The sequence below is a fragment of the Ruditapes philippinarum genome, unplaced genomic scaffold (assembly GCF_026571515.1).
Source record: "Ruditapes philippinarum isolate M1 unplaced genomic scaffold, ASM2657151v2 ctg523_1_1_1_1, whole genome shotgun sequence".
Classification (NCBI taxonomy): Eukaryota; Metazoa; Mollusca; class Bivalvia; order Venerida; family Veneridae; genus Ruditapes; species Ruditapes philippinarum.
The window spans coordinates 113,689-125,868 of record NW_026864622.1 but is presented as its reverse complement, the minus strand read 5'-3'; the positions used below and the strand labels follow the sequence as shown (position 1 = coordinate 125,868).

At 31.2% G+C, this 12,180-nt stretch overlaps 1 protein-coding gene across 1 annotated transcript; it reads right to left on the bottom strand.

Annotated features, from left to right (window-relative positions):
• Window positions 1–4,365: 4,365 nt before the first annotated feature.
• Window positions 4,366–6,647, bottom strand: LOC132726291 (QRFP-like peptide receptor). Its single transcript, XM_060711597.1, has 2 exons — window positions 6,260–6,647; window positions 4,366–5,290 (listed from the first exon to the last, which is right to left on the bottom strand). The coding sequence occupies exons 1-2, from the start codon at window positions 6,636–6,638 to the stop codon at window positions 4,593–4,595; spliced, it is 1,077 nt and encodes a 358-aa protein (XP_060567580.1). The 5' UTR covers window positions 6,639–6,647; the 3' UTR covers window positions 4,366–4,592.
• Between the last annotated feature and the right edge of the window lie 5,533 nt (window positions 6,648–12,180).

The following is a 12,180-nucleotide window of genomic DNA, read 5'->3' as shown; positions in this document are numbered from 1 at the left end:
TAGATGAAAATTACAGACTCGTTTTGGTTGACTCTGTACAGGGATAATGAAAAGTGCAACATCCAACAACCTAAATAACTACTGACAGAAGCGTCAGTATCTTTTCTATTTTCACATAGCAACTCCGTTACATTCACCACTTAGGAAGGTAGACCATCCATGGCGTCATCAATGTGTACACGTTAAAATGATTTTTTATATCTTAGCCTTAGAGTCAAGAAGACTCCGCCTGTGTGATTCTACCAAATATGAAAAGCATTTGACAATACATGTAAATAGAACTCTTGTGTTGAAGTTGTTTGTATGGCCAGTTCTCCTCTTATGTAATATTTAACATACCTCTCCATATGAATGTTCTGAAATCCAAGCAGTGATGTATAAAACATTATTTTCCTTTACTGACTGGAAAGAATAGTTACGTGCAGATCGTAAGAACTGGTCTAGACAAATTTATCCCTCTCAATTTTTAAACATTATAGCATCATGTTATTGCTTTTATGTCTGATACAATTTTATTGAGCTTCTTTGGATTTTCAGTCTAAAATAATTAATCACATAATTGTAACATCAGTAGAAAATCAAATGCAAACTATGTGTTATGCGTGTAAGAAACACGTTATGCTTTTAACACGACAACTGGTCTAGACAACATATAACCCTCTCTATTTGGAAATATTATGCATCAATTTATTGTGTTTCTTTATGTCTGATACAATTTAATTGAACTTCTTTGGATTGTATTAATAACATATTTGTTACTTTAGTAGAATAATAAGTATTTATCAAATTTATATCTATAAGTATTATTTATCATTTTAATTTTGTATACATTAAGAATATACTTATATATACTTATCTTAATCACAGTAATTTATTAAAAAATCTATTAAACTCGTACTGAATATATGTAATTTGAATGACAGAATGAATAAGCTATGCACGGAAAGCTGCAATAACTATGCGGGTCAAATAAAGTAGGTCCTTTCTTCAAAAACTGCCATTTTAGCTAGACTATACGAAGTATATGGAGAGCTGTCCTACTCGCCCCGGCGTCGGCGGTGGCAGCCGCGTCCAGATTTCAGATTAAAGGTGCAGTAAAATATTTTTCACTATTACTTTTTCATTTCTTAAGGTATCAACTTCAAACTTCAAATATATGTTCCTTATCATCAACCACATCTTATGTGACGAGGTTCATAACTCTAGCACCAATATTTTCATATTTATCTCCCCTTGAACTTAGAATTTTCCTTAAAAAATATTTATTTTTTACTTTTTAAGGTATCCACTTCAAACTTCAAATATATATTTCTTATCATTACACACATGTTGTGTGACAAGGTCCATAACTCTAGTGTGACTATTTCCAGAATTTTTCCCCTTTGAACTTGACACTTTATGTAAACAACAATAACTTCTTGTCATAAGAAGAAATATATTTATATCATAATTTACTTTTCTTTTATACTTTGGTAATCCTTAATGCGTCCAGTATTTTATTAGTCGAGCTTCGCTGTCTCGTGTGACAGCTCTTGTTTAATGATACAATGTATTCATATTGTGTCCACCTATAGTGTATTGCATTTTAAACACATCTACTTTTTGTTTAGTCAAAACATGTTTTTTTTCTATATTTACAAAGATAGAGTGTAGTAATTGTCCATATTTTCTAATATAGAATTTGAGCATAGTATATCTTTGTGTACATTTCTCTCTGCTATTTGGTTTGTTTGTGCATTAATGCGAAGATATTAATGTTAATAATTTCGACGTAATGTTTTTCCTTCATTGCTACCGATTCGAAGAATTAAAAATGATTCAATATCTGCTCTCAGCCTCATGATACGGCCTTAAATGAAGTGTTTATCTATAAAGATGTTTTGCGCTGCATAGGAAACTATTTGAAAAGCTAATTATAATTTATACATCATAAAATTATTGGGGTATTTCAATACATATTATATGTTTTATTCGATTTTATTTTGTTTTCAAGGCAAATGAATGGTCAGTTTTGCAGTTTGGTTATCAGTGTCTATGAAATATATATCCGAATGATACATTATTTCTCACTTATTCCGGGGGTCGCAATAAAAACCTAACTAAATACTGACAGCAAGAGCATCAAATAACATCTAGCATTACAAAACTGCGAAAACGTCTTCGATCAGCAGCTGAGATGCAGTTCAAGGCTAGAAGGCTGGTTTAATGAGGCTGTTTATGGAAGGCGATAGTAAATGCAAATTATAATCCCAAGCTAAACTACACTCATCAAGGAGGCCCAAACTCCACACCTCGGCAGGACTCAACGTTTAAATATAAAACGGCGTTTAATTAAGAAAAACCTTATGAATAATTTATCCTTTTTAATATGAAAACTTGCATCATATCCATCGTTTCAATTTAATAATACATTGAACACCATATTCCTTACTATCAAATATTTTCGTATGAGAGTTTCTTTTTAATGTTTTATATTGACATCGCAAACTTCATTGAACGCTGCTTTTCCTTGATCTTGTTTATCATATTTTAGATTTCATTTGTACATTACATAATGACATTATTATATTTGAATGTGGCTTCAAAATGATATGTCATGAACAGCTTTTTATGACAATATACATTAAAGATGTCACTCTTTGTGTCAAACTATCTTCAAACTAAGTACTTCAATATTCAATACATGTTTATACAATAAAGAAACCATTTATCTTAATTGTAATAACGTTCGGATAACAAGTCAAAGTAAAGAAAGAAAAGAAAAATTGAAAATGATTTACATTCAGCTCGAAATGATGTTATGATGAAACTTAACATAAATTTATAAGAAAACACAGGTATTATGTAAACGTTTATTGTACAAATCATTACAAAAATAACAAGTATTACAACAACAATTAGGCAGAAATATCAAGAATCCTTAAGTTTCCAATACTAATGCCAACTCTTGAGCTTTCAGTGACAACAAATGCGTATATATATACCGTTATATAAAATGGCTAAAACTAAAACTATTCATTTACTTTAGCTATATTAGTTTGGCACTTGTATTAAAGCTTTAATTTGTATTTTATCTTTAGTATTTATATTCGAATATGATGTAATATAAATAGTATAATTTGGATTTTAAACGTGCATTAATACGATGTAGTGTTGCCAACACAACATTTACATATATACAACATTGTTTACTAAATATAAGAAAAATAATATACACGAAACAATATAAACAAAACCTTTGTAGCTGAGGGATTGCCGTTAAGGATTGACGCATCGCAATTGCAGCCACCGTTTATCCCTACATGACAGTAGAAACGATTAAATGGGTTTAAAAAATGGAGCCTGTGCATCTCATAGCTCCAGCAAGAAAGGTGGTTTTCTTTAATTTGTTACAACCGAGGTTAGCCAAATCATTTTCGGAACCATAAGACCTACATTGTGTTGGTAAGACCAAACAGAAACAATGTAAAAATAAAGATAACATCTTCAATTTAATATATTTAGTCATTTTAAAGCTTAGTGTGCCCAAATATCAGCAAATCAACCGATAAAATTGTGTGCAACCAGTTAATGAAAATAAAGATTGTACAATGTTTTGCGTATCAAATATCTCAACCCAAGGTTATTCCAGTTTTTAAAGAATATATTTACTGTGATTTCATAATAGAGTTACTCCAGGATGACGAGTCATATAATATTTTTTTGAAGATTATGTAATCAATAATACATAAAATATCCAAGGTTTAATATTAAACTATATACGTGAAGTCTGTTCACAAAGGAGTGAGTGATGTAGAAGGAGAAGTTTTGATTTGTAGATAACAGTATGTGTTATCACAATAGTCTAATATTTGGGGTCCTCAAAGACCCATTCGTTCCAACGCAGAAATTGAAAAATAGCTTTGAAGTGTCATTACAAGTCTTTGTTATGACTGAACATCTGCATTTCATGAGAATACATAATAACAGGCATGTGTCTAAAGATAAGAAAAGTAATTGTTGTAACTAACCTCAATGATATTTGAATTATATATAAACTATGAACACATAATGAATACATTTGTAACTTCTGACGTAATCTATGTATGTAATGCTATAAATAAGAATGTTACTGACAGAATATAAAATCTTAGTTGAAAAATATAAAACCATTAACATTTCAAGAAAAGTGATCATATCACCGGTTGCATGATATCACAAACTGTTGAAAAAATGTAATATAATAAGGCAAACTTGTTGTAGCTATACATAATATACTTGTTATTTACAAGGTAAAAAAACAACTATTGAACATTCAACTGAACGATACAACACTTGGGTGACTAAACATGTCACATTCTGTAAAAGTTTGATCAAAGTCATTTTGATTTTCTTTTAAAACGACAATATATAAATGAGCTAGTATTTGACACTTTCCAACGCATGTAATTATTGTATTAAGTTGGACTGTTTTTCAATTTCACGATAAAGTGTATGAAATGAACACATTTGTAATGTACTTGGTTTGTATAACACAAAATGACTTATTTTATATACACTGATATAAAGCAAATTCTTTTGGTACAATCTAATCTACGTTTGTTTGAATCTGTTTATACATATTGAGGTAAAGATACAGTCTGTGTAGAATCACTTGAACATCCAGTGATTTTAACAACCTTTACCAGCCTGTGTACACTGTCACGGAAACGCCTATTCAATGACCAATACAACATTGGATTGAAAGCACTATGAGCATGTCCCAACCAGAGAACAAATGGTAACGCATTTGTCATCCGTACATTTTCGTAAAGGTCTGACAGAGTTGAAATAATGTTATACGGTAACCAGCAAATCATGAACACACAGATAAGAATAATAACCATACGGGCTGCTTTTTGGCGTGAAACGAGTCTTTGGGTGCTTCCATCCGAGCTTACGCGCTGGTGCCGCTCAATAGTGCAGAGAGCTTTCCCGACATTTCCGTAGCAAATTGAGATTGTAAATGCAGGGATTATGAAAACGACGAATAATAAAAACACGCCATATGCTTGTCTGTCTCTGTCGTGTGGCCATTCCTCGATACAGAACGGAAGTGGTCGTAGAAATGGCACATCCTTCAACATATCAATATCTCGGATATAGATAAGTGGCCCCATAAATACTGCGGCTGCAATCCACATAAACAACAGTAGGACACATGATTGGCATGCAGACGTCATCTTCTGAGCCGCAACAGGGTGTTGTAGTGAAATATAGCGGTCAACAGACATCGCTGTCATAGAATATATGCTGACGGCAACAGCAACACCTGCAAGAAATTGTAAGTTTGTATTATCTTAATAATGGCATCAAATATTGTCAACGCAATTATATTGTTAGAGAGAGAACATACACATTTTGGAAGAGCAAAATCAATATTTAGAAATATAATGACGTTTCTAATTGAAGCGTAAACGCAGAAATCAAAGCAAAAAGATTAAAACATTTACTTAATGACATTAGAAGTGCGATTAAGCTTTTCATTAAACACATTGTCAGCAAATATAGAAATCAACGTATTAATAGTTTTTTGAAATGCGCAGTTTGGGGTAAAATAGAGAAAATAAGAATCCCTAAAGAAAGTCAAACACAACATAATTGCAAATGTTCAGGCTCTGTTTGATTGAGCCTGTTCATGGACGGTACTGTAAAGTGCAAACTACCGTCCACGCCCCGTAGCACCGGCTTATGCAGAAATGGTAAAATTTTGAATTAAGAAACATCCGCAGATGTGTTCATATAGCGGTTGTCATGGCACATTCAAACCTTGTTTCAGAATTATATGACTTTTATAGTTATTACTTCATATAAACAAGTAACTCACATAAAGTTGCCTATTTAGAAATAACCATTAAATGTATAGGAATTAGTAACATAAGTTCTTCACTACCTATATAAACTAAATGAGAAGAAACAGAAGTTCAATGAAAACTGTACTAAAATTGTCTGCTTTGTTTATTTTAAACCCGTTTACGAGATATAGTCTATTCGACAACATTCATATTCCATAGCGGCGGGTTAGCAGAATCGAATGTTACAAACGAAAGGGATAAAATCAAATATGCGTGATAGAATTTTAAGCTGATCATCGTTAATGAAGTGGCGTTTATTTTCAAAGAAATATAAATACTTCATGAGCGTTCTTTAGGGGATTTCCTTCTCTTTATGTAATTGGTCTGATTAGCATGATATATTCTACATTTTGTTCATAATTTTATAGAAAAAAAGACATGCAAACCTTGAATAAATGCTGTAAATTTGCAAAGGAATCTTCCGTATACCCACAGTTTGTATACAAGAGTTCCTATAGATGTTGGTATACATAACACAGTCACCGCCAGGTCAGCAAGTGCTAAATTGACGAGAAAATAAAGATTCGCTTTTCTTGCCCTTTCTGCTGACACCGATACGATGATAAGTATGTTACCCACTAATCCGATTACAAACGTCGGTATATACAACGAAAGTAGTACGACAGTAGAAAACTTGTCAAATGTATACAGGTTCTTCTCAAATTCTGTCAGAATATCACTAGCGTCAGATAGATTAAAATGTGTTGTATTTTTGTGTTCCTCAAGAAACAACTTATAGTTGAGTAAGTCTGGAAGCTGATCCATCAGGATAACCTCCTCCTGTAAAGACAAATATCACATCAATGATTTGATCTACATACTATATTTAGATGCAACTATATTAACTCACAACAACATGACCTCAGGAAGCCTGATTGCACAAATTTTCAAGGCTGTCTAACTATATTAGTGCGATGGTTGTAATGTAATCAAATCACGCAAGACAATAATGAATTTATGCAAAATACTTGCGCATTATTAGGTTTAAAGAGAACATTGTAGTCATAATTACAAAAGTACTTCATATAAAATACTGAAGCATTTCCTTTTTGTTTTAATTATGCAAGCTGTATTACTTTCGTATGTTACTAAAATATAACTGAACCTACAAATCTGTCATAATATGTTTTTGCCTAAACCATGACATATTTAACTTATCATGGTATTATTGCTATACAGTTACTAAACTATGATCATTGATTATACCAATACTGCCATTATCTTTAATCGGGAGTGATGTTTCCTTCTTTAATTCTCGCATGAACTGGGTAGATCCCTAAGAAGCAGAAGTAACAACATAACATGAAAATTGAAGACTCGGTTTGCGGTCGGTTAACAAGGAACTGTGGAAAACGTTAAACATACGCGCCCTTAGCAGCACCGGTATTAACTCTGTGTGCCATTTCAAGAGCACTAACGTGACGAATATGATCAAACTTGTGTATAAGAAACATGATAATTGTGTTATCGTTTCCAACAAAACGATCGCTATGCTGAATGATTGCACTGTACACTATCAATCTATGCTAAAAATTAAAGTTAATGGATACATTCAAATGACGTATTGTTCTGCGAAGTTGTGTACACATTGTAATGCAGAGGTACTAAAATCAGATCATGTTTTGTTCGGAGCCTAATTTGAATAACAGGTATAACAGGTAAAATTGCATAAGATGTTATAAACCTTATTGCAGTGTCAATGTCCAGTTAAAACTACTTTGTAAGGGTTTCAAAGCATATAATTTGTAAATACATAAAGAACCATTATAATTATTACTTGCGTGCAAACTTTCAGATTACTCGCTTCTTTTTTCAGAATTATTATCTTTAATTTTGAACAAGTATCAAAGCTTGAGAATTGAAATCGGGCTGAGAATAGCACAAAAATACTATTTATTTTTGAGTATGTGTTTTGTTATCTTATGTATACTGAACCAAAAAAGAAACTTTCGCAAAAGTATGTGCCAGTTGTTCAAGGGTACCACTTAGATGAACACACTTATATACATGTAGTAGCTTGTAAAACTCGTTTTGTTTGCAAAATCGGTCAGCTAATACCCGTATAAAAGCCCGATATGTTTATTCAACGTAAAAATCGTGTTTCAAAAGGATTGAAAAACTGTACTAACATAACTTCATTCAAACTTGGAGAAAGTTTCTTTTTAGTTTCAGTATATATATTCCTTGTCTTATTGTCCCAGTTTGTCAAGGTGAGAAAAATCCAGATTTAATTTGAACACCTGTCAGTTATGTTGTATAAAGTATTTACATTATAGTTGACCACATTATAAATTGGAATTAAATTATAACAACGAATTTTCCTGCGGCATTAGCCAACGTAAATTAACCGATACAACTTCAATGTGTTGGCCAGGGTCTTACTTAATATTATGTGAGATTTTCCAATAATACGAGGATATGTTGGCACTAATGTCAAAATATTTATTTCCTGGAATTCTCTAGAGAAGATTTTTTTTCTGTTCACAGAAAAGACATAGTATACCCTTTACAACCAAACAAATAATAATTATATTACACCAGGTAAATCTTTTTAAAGGCTCGTTATGCCTCAGAAATGCTTTTACTTTTATTTTTAAAATCTTTTTATTTTTGATGTCCGGTTATATTTTTCAAAACGTTACTCATTGGCCTATTACCCGAGGCATCTTTTTGTACCGTTGCATTTTGGCAATAAGTACATTCATAGTGATTAAGTATTGTATTCTGTATGAATATCAAAATACTATTTTGTTTACATTTTACTACTTTGTGACCAATAATTTCACATTCAGCACTACTTTTTTCGGTTGATATGCATCTAACCATTACCTTATGATTATAAAACTCAGATATGCCCTTTTTGCAATAGAAAATACATTTTCGTTTTTGAGGCAAAGTGTGCCTTTATAAAAGATTACTTATGACAAAAACTTTACCGAAACTTGATGGTTACAACGAGATCCATTATCATTCATCTGTATTTAAACAGGAAGTAATCACAGGAACTTGAAATTCTATCAATATTAACGATAATATGCAAAATATACCCCACTATTATATAAAAAAAAATTATAGTATATAGGGGGTATATTTGGATATTATTATTAATATTGGTTATTTGATAGAATTTCAAGTTCCTGTGAAGTAATGTAACATCAACAAATATTTAAATGTTGTATGTTTTTATTGGTTAATAATGTACTACTAACTTTAAAACGCAGAAATAAAGCGCATCAATGTGTGAATGATGACACCGCAGAAATAAGATACGCAGAAATTTAAAACCCCTTATTTTAACAAAAATCGCAGAATATTACTGTATTAAGCCCGCAGAAATAAGTACTTATACGGTATACTGAAACTAAATAGAATCATAAGAGGCAAACAGCATTAATATTGAGAGAAGACTTCAGGTTTTAGAATTGAACATCAATAAGTATTCATTTACCCTTCATGAGGTCGAGGTATTTCAACAATAAAATAACTCAGCTTCGCATTTTTTATAATGAAATTGCATTTTTATTTCTGTTTATTTATTAGTTTGCTTTCTAAAAATATCTATCTAAGTTACGAGTCTGACGGAAACTGGCCTTATAGTATTTCTATGATAGTACCCTTTGTACTTTCCTAAAATAGATTCTCTTGCTTTATCAAATTGCTGGAAACTTATGGCGTGACTGTATTACAGTCATACACTGAAAGATTCTTGAAAGAAAACATATTATTACGATTTCACTCTTGTCCAGACAAATTTAGGTTTTTGGGTCATTATCAAAATAACTACAGTACCCATCCCAAATGCTTAATGTTTTTACTGATTTTATACTTCTATTTCAAAGTTCCCATAATGATTATGTTTTTTTTATTAAATAACAAAAAAGAAACGAAACGAAGGAATATTTACCAATACAAAATACCACAACAATTTTATATAAAGGTTCTTCCGCTACAAACTTCTTTCAGAAGTAAATTTTAAACAAGATGCGGACACGGCAAAACAACGTTGCAAATTCTAACAATTGTTCATAACAATCAAGTTTTACTGTTGTTCAAGTTTGCCTGTTGTGTTTGACCTTTATAAAATTGTAGGCAAAGTAAATTTATTTAGTGATTCATCAATAAGACGCCGTATATCTGTCACATGAGCCTATCTGTTACCAATAGGTTACTGAAAGTGTGCTTCATTTCGCGTTTAGCTTCGATCAATGTTCAAAATCATTTAAAACTAATGCAAAATCAAATTAAAATATACAAATATGAGTAAAAATTGCTTAATTCTTGATAGATATTTTTGTGTAAAGAAATGCACATATACTTTATATCAATGAATTTAAGGTTAGACATCGTCAAATTATGACCAATTTTCTTTTCAATAAAGCCACACAATTAAATTAACTATGCATTGAAAATTCTAATAATGAATTATAAAATAGCACATATAGAAGATTGAACTTACCATCACAACTTGATGTATGTTCAAAATAAGATGAAACACATGAGAGTTATTAGTTTAGTTTCCATAAATGCAACGGAATGATTATTCTTTTAAGTATATAACAAACACTCGCTTTTAAAGAATCTCCTTTCAGTCTGATACAAGAGAAACGAGCGAGTTTTCCAATAATGTCCTCACTCTGACATTGTCCTATACTTCATCAGAGTGACGTAAGGGCTAACTTGTAAATATTGACAAAATATCCCTGATACTTACCTTTCACATTTAAACAATAAGTTTACTGGATACAGAGAGAGCTACTGACTGTGATAACTTATTCCTTTCAGTAACGTACTCGACCATGGCATTATGTAGGGATGTGTACCAGAATATCTCCTACTCTAGCAAAGAAGAAATCGCTTATATCGCACAAAAATAGTTCCAATTTGACAAGATGCCGTGATAGGGAATCACAAAATCCGAATATCAAATATGTACTTGCTAATAGCAAATCATAATAAAAACAATACATTAATAGGAAAGATTTTTTGAGTTACAAATTGACATTCTTTTTATTTTCAGTCTAGAAGATATAAAATCTATAAACTGTAAAATATCATTACCGACATCTTGCAGTTTGGTCGTATTTGCATAACATTATGGAACAAATTAAGCCAAATAACCTTATGTCTGTGTCGTTTTGTTACCATAATGAATAAATCATTCCTTTTCAGATTTTCGTCTACAACATTACAGAGTATTATGTGATTAGCCATACAGTAGAATTTAAACATTTGACTAACGTTTCACATGTTCATCGTGGTCAATGAAGACAGGACAAATACCTCAATATATCGGACTGATTTGTATGTACCAAAAAGAAAAAAGATATAAAATGTTGGTAAAGGTATTAAATTAAAGCCTTACGGCTGTTTGAAAATGTCCGATAAAGAGCAAAATCATCCTCAAACCTAATAAAAAGGAGAACAATATTTTATAAAGCAACATTTATTTCTGCTTTCTTGCACAAACCAGTCAATCACTTTTTGCATAAACACAACACGATAGTTACGTTTTTGACATTTTTATGTAAGCATAGATCTATTTAAGAATTTTAAGTAACTAATTATATCAAAAAGACATTGAACTATTGTAGTTGGCTTGATGTTTGCAGTTCATGTATCCAGCGTTTTGAATATGAGTAATCGGTACCAAGAATGTATTAATAAACTCTTAACCGATTTTAGACTGCAATTACTTAAAAAAGAACAGAGAAGAACAAAAAAATCGTTTAACTTGGAAAAGACTATACATTTTTATCAATTTATAAAACTGGCCGTAATGTAAAATTAACAAATATCTCTTTAATTCCATATTGAATTAAAGTTATCATTGAATTTCGTGATTCTTCTATCACGATGTTTTTCGAACCAATCAAAATTTTATGTCATGAAACAACTATGACAGTAAATGTTCAACTAACCATCCTAACGTTGTCATTAACGTCCTCATGGAATGCTACCATACTCATTGACAATACTTTCAAATAGAAGCATAACTCCATGAAATTTGTAACTGTTATGGAAAATTCTTCTGAAGTATAACGTCATCATTTTTTATAGGTTGTCATTATTAATAAGTCGATTCGTCGATTTCAATGTAGAATCTCAATTACTAAAATAATTATACATCTAACCGTTAATATACCATCTTTATAATTATACTTTGCAAAGCCCAAGGACAACATAATTGTCCCATACTATTTAATTTATTACAAGCGGCATTCTCATATTTTTTCTTGACGACCATATTTGTGTTTAAGTTACCAGAAATTCCAGCTGAAATTGATAAATTGGCGGCGACTCTCGACTA

Coding starts and splice junctions, on each gene's coding strand:
- LOC132726291 (XM_060711597.1), bottom strand. CDS start 6,638: ATGGATCAGCTTCCAGACTTACTCAACTATAAGTTGTTTCTTGAGGAA. Junction 5,291..6,259: donor ATTTACAGCATTTATTCAAG/GTTTGCATGTCT, acceptor AATTTCTTGCAG/GTGTTGCTGTTGCCGTCAGC.